The sequence below is a fragment of the Vicugna pacos genome, unplaced genomic scaffold, assembly GCF_048564905.1.
Source record: "Vicugna pacos unplaced genomic scaffold, VicPac4 scaffold_215, whole genome shotgun sequence".
Classification (NCBI taxonomy): Eukaryota; Metazoa; Chordata; class Mammalia; order Artiodactyla; family Camelidae; genus Vicugna; species Vicugna pacos.
This window is the reverse complement of record NW_027328894.1, coordinates 106,531-123,190: the sequence shown is the minus strand read 5'-3', so window position 1 is coordinate 123,190 and position 16,660 is coordinate 106,531. Positions and strand designations below refer to the sequence as shown.

The window sequence follows — 16,660 nt, the reverse complement described above, 5'->3', positions numbered from 1 at the left end:
AAATTTGTCAAAATGTATAGAAATTGCACAGGAATAATGGCAATTTTTCTGTATATAAAATTTACCATAAGAAGTGCTGAATGAATTTTATAAAAGATAACGTAGACTAGAAAAACAAAGAGCGCGCTAGTTTGTACTTTTTCTTTTCCCAGACGTTCAATAGGAGCCTTAAACGGCTTTAATTCCATTTACCCTTCTCCTTGTATATTGGTTTTCGTGTGTTCAACTGTAGATTCATTTTTAATTTTACAATCAGTTTTATCTCTTATATATTTGAATGGCCCTGTTGCCTTTTTTTATGATTCCTTCCTGCGTCTTTAGCCTTCTGTCTGAGAGCATTTTTATTCTGTCTGTTCCCTCTGCTGATTTTTGTTCATGTGTCCTTATTTGCTAGAGTGTCTAGTTTTTTATTATGTGCTGGAGATGATATGTGCAGAATTGCATGTAGAAATAATTTGAAGCCGAAGCTGTTCTCTTTCTTCAGAATGTATTTTTACTTGTTTTTGCCAGGAGCTTGGGATGTTAGCTATCAGAGATGACCTCAATCCAGTTTCAAGATTTCAAATGATTTAATGCTGAGATTTGTCAACCAGGGCTGAGGCTTTCAAGGTCTTAACGGAAATTGTGAGGGTGTTCACCACAACCCTTTGTGGAGCTGTGGACTGTAGTTTGTGTCTCTCGCCCCAAGCAGGTGACAGTACTGTATAGCCTCTCAGCATCGTGGCTGTGCCCTCGCAGCCAGTGCCACACTTCGTGGAAAAAGAGGCCTGGACGTTAGAGCCACTTCTCCTAGGCTTCCCTCCTTCCTCAGATACTGGTGCCTTAAGTCTTTGATATTTCCATATCTCTGTGTTGCATTAAAGCAGAGTGAAAAATATTTCTTTTGTGTTATTAATTGTCCTTGGAGGAGAGGATTGGTCTGAATTATTCTTTGCCATTATGGAAGCAGAGGCTGCCCATACTATTTTTAATTCCCATACATGTATACAAATGTGCTTTTCTTAAAAACTGATGTGTTAAGACATTTTTATTCTATTATGCAACTTGCTGTTTTTGATTTAGTATATGATGAATTCATATTACAATCATAGGTGACTATGTGTTTGTTGTATGTTTAACTCTGTGCCAGGCACTGTGGGAGTGCAGTGATGTATAAAACAGATAATTTCCTACCCTTATTTGGCTGATACTTTGGCAAGATAGTTACCTTAAACAAACAACGACACAATTATCTAACCGACAGGGATAAGATAAGAGCAGTGTCCTTTGAGTACAAATAACATGGAAGTTTGTCTCTGCATCTTGCCTTTTTCACTTCACATTATACTGGGTACATCTTTAAATATCATTAAAATTTTTAATAAACATTGGGTCAGTCTAGTGTTCCATTTTGTGTACTTACTGTAATTTATTTAGACATTTTTATATTGTTGGACCTTTATGTTGTTTCTAGTTTTCCTTTATGATAAATGGTTTTTAATATACATTCTTGTATGTAATCCAACATTCAGTCACTGATTTATTTCTATAGGATGGAGTTGTGGGATTAAGAGTCGTGAGTAAAAGTGTATGAATAATTATTAATGTTCATTGTCACATTGCTTTCTAGAAAGGTTATTAATACATATCATAAGCGTTGCATATAATTTAAAAGTATGTGTCATTTTGAAAGGCTATCAGTTATGTAATATTTCTTTGTTGCTTAGATTTGTGTTTCTTAATCAGTGATACTCAACATGTTTTGTATTTATTCCTGATGTCCATTTCTTTGTGCCTTTAAGACTGTTTATAAAATTAAGACAGAACCCTCTGCTTTATGAATGAAACTGCAGGACTAGTTTTAAACTAGAATTAGATCTTCTACTACTTCTTTTTCAGTGCTGCAGTTTTATTATTTTATACTTGGATTTCCATTTTTAACTTGTTCCTTTGCTGAGAATACTTTAAAAAAGTTATTGTAATGAGTAGCAGGAAATAGCTTGCTGTTAAAGTAAATTGCTGTTATTTGTAAGTGAATTAGTATGTGTTTCTCAGTTTTAATTTCTAATATGGGAAATATTGATAGCCAGGACCCACTGAACAAAAGGGCTTTGGGGTTCTCAGATAAAGAGATCCTGAGACCCCAAAATGGGAATTTTGGGCTGGACCAACTGAGTAGATGGAGATACATGTAATGAGATAAAAATGATTAGAGGAGAAGTTGTTTTTTTTTTTTTTAATTTTTTTGGAGGAATGGGAGATGGAGTCTTCTATTGAAGAATTCTGAAGACATCAGGTGGTCATTTGGATATTGGTGTTTGTGGCTCAGAGCTCAGAACAGGTGCCTCTAGTGGAGTGGTAAGTTTGAGAGGAATCATATATGGCTAGTGATCAAAGTCCTGGGACCAAATGGGATAATTTAAGAGAACGAAGGTTTTTAAAAAAAAGTGAAGAAACATGTCTTAGAGCACTCCAGCTTACACGTTCAATAGAAAAAGTGGCTGCAGTGTGGGAGAAAGGCCAGGGGAACTTCTAGAAGGGGAGACGGTTGTGCTGAAAGCTGGTTGAGGTCAAGTAGAGGCCCGGGGAGGGTGGGGGAGGATTGTCATCTCTTGTCTGGACTGTTGCAGTAGCTTCTTGACTGGTCTTGCTTGTGGCTGTGAGCACCTCTCCTCTGTCACATGGCAGGAAAGGTTGTATTTGAAAAATAGTGAACTTCTGTCTTAGCTGCTTGAAACCCAACATAAGCTCTTTGATACCAACTGCATAAGTAAATATCATAAAAGTTTTTTCATGAGCTGACACCTGCCTGTGTTGTTAGCCTAACCTTCTCATATTAACTCCCCACGTCCTCTCTCTCACCGCATGCCAGCTTCAATTTTAAATTACTTATAAGATGTTGAGCTCCGCTTTTGAGTATTTCAGTGTGTTCCTTCCTTTTCCCAGATTCCCTCTCCTCCTTGCCTCTTCTGGACCTTGTGAGTGTGTCTTTCTTATTTAAAAGCCAATTCGGGCAGCTCCATCTTTGGGAAGCCTTTATGGATTGAAGATTGGGTGCCAAATTTATTTAATTTGATCATAATTGTACTCATGATTGACTTTAGGCTTACTAAACTGTAGCAGTAATTATTTGATGCTTTTATGACAGAGATACATGCATTCGTTCATTAAATAAATATTCGCTCAGCACCCATTTTGTGCCAAGCATTGACCTAAGCCCTGGGGGTGCAGCTGTGGATGACACAGGTAGGTCCCTGCAACGTGGAGTTTATGATCTGGAAGACTGAATGCATAGTTAACATATTTATATATTAAAATGTGTTTTAATTTTATTTATGAGGTGATTAGTGGGAAAATATTACATATAAATATCTTTGACCTTTAGAAATATGATAAATAATGGTTTTAAATCAGTATACAAACATTCTGTAAAAGCATTAAGACTCCGGTGACACAAGGAGTCATGTTAGATATTATGTAAAGACAAATTTCTTTTTGTTCATTGTGTTACTAAGCTTACATGCACAGTGAGGGAGTCGCACAGACCTGTGTCTTCTGAGCAGGGGGCCTTTGACCTCTGTCTGGGACACTGTAGAAGGGGCTTTCCTGTCAGGCGGATCGTTAGATTAAATCACTTCTAAGATTTCTTTGATTTTTATGTTTCCTTTTCTTTTTTCTTAAACTTTGGCTTCTTTTCTTCATTGTTTTATCTGCTTAGACGTTATCTCATATCAGCAGGCATGGTGGAGCCCTCCTTGCTGTAACCCAGCACACGGCTTCTCATAGTCGCTTCTTAGGGTAGTCAGGCTGGGGGATATTAAAATCTGTTATACAAAGAAAGCATTTTGTGATTAAATGAGTTAGATGTAAGTAAAGTTTTTTTTAAAAAAACTGCTGGGCTGCTTCAGTGCTTTAGTTTGTTGATGTTGACCATGACTTTCTGAGAGAGACTGATACAGCAAGTAGTACTCCACAGAGGTCTTTGACCAGGAAGCCCTTTTTTTCATGGAGTGTCTTGTGAAAACTGTCTGAGGGACACTAGAGGTGAAGTGTTGATGCTAATGATTTATATTTCACACTGAAAGGTATTCTAATTCATTACTGGGATTCTCTTTCTCCTTGCCTCTCCTCCCTCTCCAAATCCAACACTATATAAATAAAATGGAAATAAAAGCAAAAATTAAAAAATAAGACATAATTAAATTTATAAGCTTTTGCATAGCAAAGGAAACTATAAACAAAACAAAAAGGCAACGTATGGAATGGGAGAAAAACATTTGCAAACGATGCAACTGAGAAGGACTTCATTTCCAGAATATACAAACAGCTCATACAACTCAGTAACAAAAAGGCAAACACCCCAATGGAAAAATGCAAACATTTCTCCAGTGAAGACATACAAATGGCTAATAGCAGATGAAAATGCGCAATATCACTAATTACCAGAACAGTGCAAATCAAAACTACAATGAGGTATCACCTCACACCAGTCAGAATGGCCATCATTAAAAAGTCCATAAACGATAAATGCTGGAGATTGTCGTACTAAGTGGAATAAGCCAGAAAGAGAAAGAAAAATACCATATGATATCACTCATATGTGGAATCTAAAAAAAAAAAAAGACGAATGAGTTTATTTACAAAATAGAAATAGACTCACAGACATAGAAAACAAACTTATGGTTACTGGGGGGAAAAGAAGTGGGGAGGGGTAAATTGGGAGGTTGGGATTAGCAGATACACACTACTATATATAAAATAGATAAACAACAAGGTCCTACTGGGAATTATATTCAATACCTTATACTAACCCATAAAGAAAAAAATATGAAAAGGAATACATATATATATATGTACAACAGAATCACTGTGCTGTGCACCAGCAATTAACATTGTAAATCAACTATACTTCAATTAAAACAAAATGAATCCAACAATGTACAAATATGATTATGTATCATGACTAAGTGGGGTTCATCCCAGAAATGAATACTGGCTTAACATTCACCAAAGTGAATGTTCAAAATTCAACATTTTAACAAAGTAAAAAATATATGGTCAGCTCATATACAGAAGCAGCATTTGACAAAAATCTAACATCTTTATAAAATCTTTCAGCAAAGTAAGAATCTAACATCTTTATAAAATCTTTCAGCCTGATAAATTAGGGCATATGGGGAAAACGTGCATCTTACATTAAATGTAATAGTAAATGACTGAATACTCTTCTCCTGAGGTAAGAACAAAAAGAGGGTGTCTCTACTTCTGTTCATTGTGCTGGAGGTTCTAGCCATTGCAGTAAGGCAAGAATCTGTAAGAAATCTGCTTGACCTAATAAGTGAGTTTAGCACACTTGCAAGATAAAGGGCCAATATATAGAAATTAGTTGTGTTTCTGTACACTATAATAAAATGGAAATAAAAAGCACCCACTATTTATAATAGTATAAAAAATGTAATATACTTAGGAAATAACTTGGAAACAAATGTGAAAGATGAGTACTGAAACTGAAAACCATTATTGAAAGAAGTTAAACCTGAAATAAATGAGATATCCTGTGTCCTGGATTTGAAAACCCAGTATTAAAATGTCAGTTCTTCCCATATTGATCTATAGAGTTGATGTAATCCTAATCAGGATCCCAATAGGCTTTTAAAAAAAAGTAGAAACAGGATGGTTCTAAAATTTATATTAATATCAGATATGATTAAATGTATGTCCATAGCAAAGCTGCGCTATACACCAGTTAATTTAGTGTATGTCTGTGCAGTTGTTTGATGTATATGACAAGGATGATAGAGCAGTGCTGCAGTGGGGTGTGGGGTAAAGGGTCATCTTTTCATCATGTGATCTGAAGGCTACTGGATAGGCATATATGGAAAAAGAAACTAAATATTGACTTCACCATAAAGACAAACATTTAATTCCAGGTCAATTGCAGATCTAAATATGAAAGGCAAAAACAGTAAAGCTTACATTAGAAGATAACACGAGAATTTAGGGTAAAGGAAATAATTCTTAAAGAGTACCCCAAATCATTAATCATAAAGAGAAAGATTGATTAAGTAGGCCATTTATGAATCTCTGTTCATAAGTTAATTAAAAGACGGCATTGGGAAGATTTTTTAAAGAAAGACAAGTCATAGGATAGAAGAAAATATTTGTAATACACATGACCCATGTCTAGAGTATTTTTACTGCTTTTTAAAGAGTATGATGAAGTGAAGATGTGTTTTAGTTTCTCCATCTGTTGATCCTGTTTAAGTGGACCCTAACTTTTTAACCCACAAGATTTTAGTTATAAAATTACTCTTAGGAAGAGCCTAGAGATACTTGGCATTTGTTTCCTTTGTAGTTCGGTCTGTGAGCTTTGTGCAGTACTTGGCACATGACTGGCTTCAGCCTACTGTGTTTGCTGAATTAATGGATGGTGTTTTATAATTACAAACAAAGTGTGCAAAAAAGAGTAAACACTCATATGAGGACCGACCTTTTAAGTTTAAACCTAAGAAATCACAGGAAGCATTGTAGTTGGACATAAAGAACAGAAGTACTAACACTTTCAGAATATAAAGAAGAGGTGCATTTTAGGAATGTGAAGCACGGGCCGTGATTACATGAAGCTGACCACAGCGATGCTCATCTTGTACTGAGGAGGGTGAGGGGAAGCTTTTGTGCTCTGTAAGACATAACGGAGAAGGGAGAATTTCATCTCATGAAGCAGGATTTTCTAAGCGTAAAATGCTACTATTGAGAAGGATTAGTTGGGACAGTGAATATTTGTATTAGCCAAACAGAGCTTGGATTTAGCAGATGGCAGATAAAAGTATGGGATGTCTTACTGGGCACTTTTGAAAGATTAGGTGAAATTAACATTCACAAATATCAGGTGTATGATGAGCAACTCAGATTGTTAATGATTGCATTATTTACATTTCAACTTTACATTTTTTGCAGAGTTCTGAAGTTCCTGTTGCATTAGACACTGGATGAGCAATCACAAGGAATGCAGGGGCCACCTGTACCTCAGTTCCAGCCACAGGTAATTGGTTCTGATGCTGCCGCCATGAGAGAGAGAGAAAGTGTGTGTGTGTGCACGCGTGTGTGTGCGCAGAGAAACAGAGATACAGTGAAGGAGGAAGTAGTGCATTCACAGTTCCTTTAGGAAATGAGGTAGCTGGAAGTGCTAATTATGCACTTACAAGTTTAAATCTGCGTTGTTTATATTTTCAAATACTGTTTTAGAAATGTGGACAGACATGGAAAAAAGGGCAGCTGTAGCTGTAACTTGAAGTGGATGACCTGTAGACTGAGAGTTGACATCAGGCTTAGGGAGGAAAACAGAAACGGGGGCAGTGCCTGCGTGTTTCGTGCCCGCCTCCGCTTTTGCCGGGACGCCTTCCGGTACTGCCCCTTTGCTCGCTCCCTCTGACTAGGGGTGTGTTTCTCCTGTTCTGGAGTTGCTTGTTTTCTGCAACATAAAACGCAGTTAAAGGAATGTGTACACGCACTGTTGAAATTGATTGTTTGGCCTCCAGTGCGCACCGTGGATGCTTGCCACGGAGTCCAGACACGTGGCGTGTCCGAAATGCCGTCCCCGCCACGTGCGGGGCGGCACCTCGGTCTCGTGGTTCCTCATGCCCGCGGCTGTGCGGCCTCCGCGGTGTCTCAGAGTTGCTCTGCGAGCCTTGGCCCAGATTTGCTTGGTAGTGATTCTGGCAATGAGGAATCCATAGGTGTTCTTTCACATGAGCTCTGGAGCAGAGAAGTGTGGGGCCTCGGGTCGAACAGCTGCCCTGTTGCAGCGGCCCTCAGAGCCTCCGCTGTATTACTGTGCGCTGGGAGGTTCCGGGGGCCCTTGCAGGGTGTGGTGTTTTCCAAACTAATTTGACTACAGCACCCTTTTTTAGAGCACATCTGTTGGCTTCTCTCGAATCAGTGTCTGTGAAGCGCAGCTCGGGAAATACTGCCTACAGAGTAAACTATCTTTTCTGCCTCTGTACTTTATTCGTTTTTCACCCTTCACCTCCCTCTCCAATGTTTGAAATCCTGCCCATCCTTCAAGGAGCATCTAAAATGCCACCTCCACTCTGAAGGTTTTTCCGATTTTGTGGACGTAGTATTTTTTTCTTGGAAACTTGATGATACATTCTTCGTATGTCTCTTCTGCTGTTTCTGAGGTCTTGGGGTCATTTCATATGGACATTGTCCTTATCTTTCCTGTTGGGTCAAACTCTCCGTAAGGATTCGGGCTGTGCCCTACCGCGGCTGCCCCGTGGTCCCGCAGCTCTGCGCGTGGAGCCGGGGCTCAGCACGGTTGTGCGATTGAAACCAACCAGCGCTTCTTCACGTGAACGTGTTTAAATTATCCCTTTACTTAATTGCACTTTCAGTTGCTTTGTTATGCCTTTCTGAATTCTCTGTACTGTGTTTGGAAGAGACACCTGTTAGCTTAGAGTAAGGCCAGTATTTTAATTTCAAGATGATTTTTTTTTAAATCTACCATTTATATTTTGTGCTACAATCATAAATTTGTCAAGGTTATAGTAGGCAGCTTCTTTCTGTTAGATACAAACATTATCTTAGTGCTATTTTTACAGACATGCATGGATACTCTTGTTTCATATTCGTTGTCTCCAGTGAAGACAGTGAAAGAAGCAGCTCTCAGATTAGGGAGTTTGTCTTATGATTTTGAAATGTTTGGTTTTGAACAGCCCTAAATTTCAAAGGAAAAAAAGAATGAGCACTGTAATTTCTGCCTCCTACTGACTCACCGATCAGGGAAGGTCAGAGTGGCATTAGGAGGCGAAAATGAGAGTCCTGGTTCCCTGGGACCCACGGGCTACCACGCGGCATAAATGTCAAAATCACACACGTGGTTCTGCGTCTCTTTCACGTGGTTCCATTCCTCTCTTCCTCCTGCCGCTGCTCCCACGTGGAAATCAGCAAGTGTCACCCCAGGTTCTCACTGCCTGTGGCAAGTGTTGGGGGGAGGGAGGGTCTTCTGCCTCTGCATCCAGACTGATGGTGTGAGGTTACCCGACAAGAGTTTACAGGCGTTACTGCCTATTAAGTCTCTGAAAAATGTTCCTGCTCTCAGTAGCATTATTTTAAAAGGCTGGCAAAGGACAGCCTCTGCTCGGGGTTGGCAGCCTGCTTTTGTTTTGTTCCACACCACTGGCCTGAATAATGGGGTGATGCAGCAACATATGGTTAGCTGAGTGACTGCTTCTGCTTTTGAGATGCTAGTGCGTGTCTGGACAGAAGCAGCAAACGGAGGAAGTCAGCTTTCTAGGTGTCAGAGACCAATTCCCTGTGTTATGACAAGTGATGTGTATTCTTGGCATATCTGTCTTTTCCTTGTTCTGAGATGAATACTCTGACCCCATAATGCATAATATGTGGTTTCATTTTTAGTACAGTGTGAGTTCCTTTTTTTTAAGCCTTAGAATGTGAGATTTATGTATCTATTTTTTTGTATTATTGTCATTCTTTTGAACTTAGTTTTTTTTTTTTCCTATCAGCTTCCCTTTCCTTCCCTTTTTCTTTCTTTGATTCCTTTCATTGAAGCCTGGAAAGTACTGAAAGGATTTATTTGACTGGATTTGTGTCCTATATATTCACATTGCTTTTGGACTCTAGTTTGTAGGACAGTGGATTTGGCTAAATTTTTTAAAATGCAAACTGTATAAAAGATGGTGACAGAAATAGTAAAATGTCTGCTTTTTAGTATAAGACAAATTTTAAACAATGGATATTTACAGCTAACAATTTGTGAGTTTTTAATTTCTGGTCATTGAGTGAAGAGAGCTATGATACATTCAATTTTTATCATAAAGATAAATATAAAATGATTACAATCAGCGTGCAGCGTAAAGACTTTGTGGGAGCGACTCAAGGGAGAATTAGTTTTAGTTGGAATAGTCGTCAGGACCTAGGGTATAATTATTATCTGTAGTTTGAAGATGCCCAGTGTGACACTGGCTCCCTGCGAAGGAGGGAAAGCAGCCCAGATCTACAGGCAGGAGAGTTGGTGCTCCTCCTTTTAACGGCTTGGAAGGGATGAGAGTCTCATCTGGGAGTCTTCCAACCCGAGCCTCCCCTCAGGCTGGCCGGCGGCCCGGCCTGCCGCCCCGAGCTCGCGCGCCTCTGGGAGCGAGCGGGGCGGACAGGGGGCCGGCTGGGTTGAGTGGATCACCTCCCCCTCTCTTTAGCCCGTCTTACAGAACTACTTTCTTTGTGAAATAAAGGTCATTGTGTCGTTTGCTTCTTTTGCTAAGTTGAGTTTGCCAAGGTTTTGTCCTATGGCATTGAGCACAGCCTCCGTTTTCAGAAGCCTCTGCAGAAGTTGAGGTGACGTTCTCCGCCTAACAGCCTCATCCAGCCGCTTTATTGCTGCAGGTCTGGGGGATGGAGTGGCGGCTGCTCCGAGGGAAGAGACCTGCTGTAGTTAGAGCTGATGCCCTTGAACCTCCAGTGAGGCTCAGTGCTGCCAGCAGTCCTGTCCTTGGTCCCCGCGCTGCCCACTCCCCAGCGGCGTCTCCTGTCCCCTCTCCTCAGAACCCCCACTCCCTGTCCTCTCTCTCAGCTGCTGTGCCCTTGCTTCCTGTTTCACCGACAGACGGAAGCAGTCAGACGAGGACTTCCCCGGGACCTGCAGCGCGCGGTCGGCCTCATCTGCCCTGTCAGCTGCGCCAGCCCTGCCCGGGCCACCAGAGCCGTGTGCAGCCCCACGCCCGCTGGGCTCTGCGTGGCGCTGTGTGCTGCGAGGTCTCCCATCTAAACGGCGAACCAGAACAAACCCCAACCAGAAAACGGCTTTCAAAGTCCTTCTTTTCTCCAGCCGTTCACCTCTCTCTCTGTTGCCTTTTGCTGCTGAGTCCTTAGCTGTGTAGGTCTGTGTCCTGTTCCCCCTTCGCTCTCTTAGGTGTGCTCGGGGGGGGGGCTTTCTCCCCTCCGTGCCGCCGCGGCTGCTCTCGCCCCGGTCCCCGGGGCCTCCTGTGCTCAGTCCCTGCGCCACCCTTAGACCTTGTCTTCCTTGGTCATCAGCTACACTTGAGAGAGTCGGCCGCATTCTGTTCTTTGAAACCTGTTCATTGCTCTGCTTCCGAGAGCCTTGTTTCCTTCTCGGCTTACTGGTCTGTCCTTTGCTGACTTCCCTCCCCTCCTGGACTCTTCGCAGCGGAGCGCTCTGCGGCCCAGAGCGTCTTGCCCTATGTGCGCTGCTTGGAGATCCCTTCCAGGTTCATGATCCTGAGTATGGTCCGCGTGCTGGTGGCCTCTCTACTTTAGACTGGATCTACCTCCTGATCCCAGACGCGAGCAGCCGGTCACCTACTTGTCATCAAATTTGCGTGTCTCAAACTGGGCACATGTGAAACTGAACTGTGAATGTTCCCACAAACTGTCTGTGTGCAGGCCTCTCTGTCACAGTTGGCGGCATGTCCCTCCTTTGATCTGCCCAGGCCAAAGCTCCTGGAGACCTCCCCGACCCCCCATCTCTCGCATGTCCTGTCTCACCGCTGACAGGTCCCGCAGCGCCCCCTTCTGCATACACTTCGGGTGGGAGTACTTCTTGCCTCATTTGCTGCTGTCACTCTGCTCAGTTATTTTCATTTTCCCTGTAACTTACTGCGGTCACTCCCCAGTTGGTCTCTGTTTCTGTCCTGTCCTCACTTCAGTCTACTGTCAGCATGTAAGTCAGGGCAAAATTATTTAACATTTAAATATAAAATATACAATTTCAGTCAAATCATCTCTCTTTAAAATCTAGTAGTTTCTCATCCTTCCTCATCGTGGCTCCCCCCACTCATCTTCTTCCAGTGTGTGTGCAGACGCCACCTTCCTCGGCCGTCCCATGAAAGCCGACCCTTCACACCCACCCATTAAGCCACTTATCCCTTCTATTTTGCTCACTGTCTTTCCTCTTTCTCCAGAGTATAAACTTCATTCCCAGTCTCCAGAACAGTACCTGGAGCACATGGTAGGCATTCAGTAAACACTTGCTGAAGACAAACGTGGTGTCAAGTCAACCCATTCTCTTTCTTCTCAAGCACCACTTTTTAAATGAATATTAAAATATATCAGTATCTCTAGAATTTTTAGGCACAAGTTCAAGCAGTGGCCCATACCTCGGTGCCCCCATCAGAGGGATGGTAGGAAGCCATTCTTGGCATCGCTTTGTCAGACTAGACGTGAGGAACGAGCCTGCATCGCAGCAAGGAAGAAAGCTGAGAGAGAGAGAGAGAGAGAGAGAGGGAACTTCCTCCAGGAAGAGCTTCCACAGCTCTCTGCGCCCAGGACTCACGTACGTTGTCTGAGATGTCTGAGCTCTTAATGTACCGTTTTACTCTTTTTTTTGGTAAAGCCTGTGTACAAATGTAAATATATATATATAGTAAATGGTTTATTAGAGAAAACCACGTACAGCCTGCACTTCTTACTGACTTTCTTTCCACCTCCTTGCTGTACCCGGAGCGAGCCTCCTCCCCCCGTGGTCGCTGTCCCCCGTCACCTGGCACGTGGGGCGGCTCGCTCTCTGGTCCCCGCGCCGGGAGGGTCAGCGGCAGAGGCTCACCCTCCGCATCCGCAGAGCCTCTTCCAGACCCCACCCGCTCCTTCTTGGGAGGGGGGCTGGTGAGCCCCGCCGCGTGGAGGCTCCGTCTCGGCCTCCCGGTGGCCCCAGGCTCCCTGCCTCGCCGTCACCTGCGTCTCGCCTTCGTCCCGGGCGCAGTGCCGCTGCTGCTTGGTTCTCACAGCGCGGCCGCCCCGCGCCGAGCGGTTTGCATGTCCGTCACCCCCGACACCAGGCCGCCGCGCACACCTCGCACACGGGGAGGCCCGGGCTCGCCCGGCCCAGGTCGCACGCGGCCCTGGGGTGGGGCTGTCGGCGGCTCGCTCGCTTCCCGGCAGGCGCTCCTCACACACTTCCTGGCCAGTCTCACCGCCCCAGTCCTCGTGACCCTTCGTGTTTCCGGGCACCTCCGGCTCCTCGTCTTCGAGGCGTGTTCCGGCCCGGCCTGTCCTCCCTGTGTCGGGTAGCCCTGCCCGCCTGGTTGTCCGGACCGCAGGCAGGCGGGCCTCATGCTTTGCGTTTAGCCAGTTTTCCTGCCCCCTTGATTGGACTCCCTCACTAGCTAGTGAACCTGCTGAGTCTTCACATCCTGACGGTGACCGCTCCCCTTTAGATTACTGCCACCTCTTGTCTAGCTTGTTGCAGAAGCTTCGGATCTGGTCTCTTTACCTCTCGTGTTGCCGTTTCTAGTTCATTCTTTACATTGTAGCAAGAGTCATGTTTCCAAAGTGTACCTTTTGATGCGTTACTTTCTTTGACTTTTGGGATGGATTCTGCATTTTCACGTGTGCCGGGAAGGGTCTTGCATCCCCTGGTCTCCTTTCTCCTCTCCAGCTGCACCTCGTGTCGCTCCCTGCTTTGGACTCGGGTTCAGCCTTGTCTTGCTTACATTGCACTCTCTTTGGGCTCCAGGATCTCGGGTGCCAGGGTGATGGTGTCAGGAGCTGTTCGGGGAGATTTAGTCTCCAGCAGAAGGTAATAAGCATAAGGGCTCATTATAATGTATGTGAACTACATGAAGAGACCCTGAGGAAAGTTCTCTGAGAGGAAATGTGAAATCAAGAAGACAACAAAAAGATGACTCGTTTTTGGGTCATTTCATACACGGGTGTGCTTCTAGTAAATGAGAATACATTCCACCAGGAGTGCAGTGCTCACGAGGTCTGTAGGTCGTGTTTTGTATCAGTGAATAGTAGGTAACGGGTGCTCCATAAATCCATGCTGAATGAATGGATTGATCTCTAAATGAAAGCAAAACAGTAATCAGTCTAACTGTACTATGTTAATATCGTACAGATTTTAGTTACTTTAGAGTTATTTTAGGAAGTGACTATGGGGCCATATAGTATAAGAGATCTGTCAGATGAGAAGTGGTATCAGAATGTTTAGAGCCTGGCTGAGCTCTGGATTTAGATTGATTGTTCATATTTACATATTTAGGGATAAGTGTTTCTCAAATTTTAGAGGAAGTACCTTGAGGGATTTAGATGATTGAAAAAATGGGGCTACAGAAAGGATTCTCTCATCTTCTCTCTTGGAAATTTATTTTTGAATAGTCCATTGAGAGTGGAGTGGGCAAAGATGAGGTCGACATGAATCGAATAGTTTCCAAACTCCACCTGGAACTGCATTCAGAGCCTGACATATAGTTTTAAGAAATACAGTGATGAAAGTAGTTCCATTTTTGAGGGTGAATTTGATATTTGGAGATAATTTAAAAATCCTTTGGAGCCAAACACGTACTTGGTGAAAAAAGTATAATCTTGGTATTCATTCTTCCTTTGAGCAAAATGAGCTGTCTTCTTAAAGGAGGCCAGTGATTTTCATATGGTTCACAAGCTGATGACAGTTCCACAGGAGGGGTTATGAATACATGTTCGGCGTTGGAAGCCTTCCTGGAGTAAGTGCATGTCCACCTCCTCCTCCTCCTCCTCCTCCACCTCCTCCTCCTCCACCTCCTCCTCCACCTCCTCCTCCTCCACCTCCTCCTCCTCCACATCCTCCTCCTCCTCCACCTCCTCCTCCTCCACCTTCACCTCCACCTCCTCTTCCTCCTCCTCCACCTCCTCCTTCTCCTCCTCCTCCACCTCCTCCTCCTCCACCTCCTCCTCCTCATCCACCACCTCCTTCTCCACCTCCACCTCCTCCACATCCTCCTCCTCCTCCACATCCAACTCTTCCTCCTCCACCACCTCCTCCTCATCCACCACCTCTTCCTCCACCTCCACCTCCTCCACCTCCTCCTCCTCCTCCTCCACCTCCTCCACCTCCTCCTCCTCCACCTCCTCCACCTCCTCCTCCTCCGCCTCCTCCTACTCCACCTCTTCCTACTCCACCTCCTCCTACTCCACCTCCTCCTACTCCTCCACATTCCTTTTTAGGTAGAGAAAGGTAGTACTGCTCTTTCTGATCCTAGAAACCAGGAAAGAACTGAGCGTACTTTGAGATTCCATCAAAAGACTGCTTCTGGCTCTTTCATTAGAAGCTAAACGCTGCACCAGTGGTAAATCTACTTCCAGCTTGATTTATCCAGTTAATTCTCCATAATTCAACTCTTGAACTCATTGCAGGCTATCTGGAAGACTGGCAGCAATTACTTTCTTTGTTAACAGTTGCGTATGAAGTAGCTTTAATTAAATATTACTTTGGAAATTAGACAGAATCTTGAGGATTATTTTAATAATCCTCCTCCACCTCCTCCTCCTCCTCCACCTCCTCCTCCTCCTCCTCCACCTCCTCCTCCTCCTCCTCCACCTCCTCCTCCTCCACCTCCTCCTCCACCTCCTCCTCCTCCACCTCCTCCTCCACCTCCTCCTCCACCTCCTCCACATCCTCCTCCTCCTCCACATCCTCCTCCTCCTCCTCCACATTCTCCTCCTCCTCCACATCCTCCTCCTCCTCCACATCCTCCTCCTCCTCCTCCACATCCTCCTCCTCCACATCCTCCTCCTCCACATCCTCCTCCTCCTCCACCACCTCCTCCTCCTCCACCACCTCCTCCTCATCCACCAGCTCCTCCTCATCCACCACCTCCTCCTCCACCTCCTCCACCACCTCCTCCTCATCCACCACCTCCTTCTCCACCTCCACCTCCTCCACCTCCTCCTCCTCCACATCCTCCTCCTCCTCCAAATGCTCCTCCTCCTACTCCACCACCTCCTCCTCATCCACCACCTCCTTCTCCACCTCCACCTCCTCCACCTCCTCCACATCCTCCTCCTCCTCCACATCCTCCTTTTCCTCCTCCACCACCTCCTCCTCATCCACCACCTCTTCCTCCACCTCCACCTCCTCCACCTCCTCCTTCTCCACCTCCTCCTCCTCCACCTCCTCCTCCACCTCCTCCTCCTCCTCCACCTCCTCCTCCACCTCCTCCTCCTCCACCTCCAACTCCTCCACCTCCACCTCCAACTCCTCCACCTCCACATCCTCCTCCTCCTCCTCATCCTCCTCCTCCTCCACCTCATCCTCCTCCTCCTCCACATCCTCCTCCTCAACATCCTCCTCCTCCTCCTCCACATCCTCCTCCTCCTCCAAATCCTCCTCCTCCTCCTCCACCACCTCCTCCTCATCCACCACCTCCTTCTCCACCTCCACCTCCTCCACCTCCTCCTCCTCCACCTCCTCCTCCTCCACATCCTCCTCCTCCTCCACATCCTCCTCCTCCTCCTCCACCACCTCCTCCTCATCCACCACCTCCTTCTCCACCTCCACCTCCTCCTCCTCCACATCCTCCTCCTCCTCCACATCCTACTCTTCCTCCTCCACCACCTCCTCCTCATCCACCACCTCTTCCTCCACCTCCACCTCCTCCACCTCCATTCTGCCTCAGTAATCATTTAGCCTGGCATTTGCAGAAAGGATCTGACTTTACATATTCTGCCCAATGTCCTGATAACTCACTAAAACAACCTGAATATCTCAAGACTTTAGACACAGAAACATGTTTCGAGATTGTTTCTCCAGCCCCGGAAGGGGCATAGCATATTTCTTGTTAGGTTACAACCCCTAATGTGGAGTTGGGGAAGCTTCATACCAAGAAAGTGTGTGGTCATCAAAATATAACGACAGCCTCAAAGATTTTTCTGTTGGCAGTTTGAACATCCA

The 16,660-nt window shown here is 44.7% G+C and overlaps 1 protein-coding gene across 2 annotated transcripts in view; it reads right to left on the bottom strand.

Annotated features, from left to right (window-relative positions):
- Positions 1-3,282: 3,282 nt before the first annotated feature.
- LOC140695459 (netrin-1-like) overlaps positions 3,283-16,660 on the bottom strand; it is a 42,037-nt gene continuing 28,659 nt past the window's right edge. The window contains exon 3 of one of the 2 annotated variants that reach the window (XM_072958189.1): positions 3,283-3,803. In XM_072958189.1, coding sequence (XP_072814290.1) covers positions 3,760-3,803 — 44 coding nt within the window. In that variant the 3' untranslated portion in view covers positions 3,283-3,759. Of the gene's footprint in view, positions 3,804-12,317; positions 13,795-16,660 lie in introns of those variants that run through there. The other variant, XM_072958188.1, reaches the window with a different exon arrangement.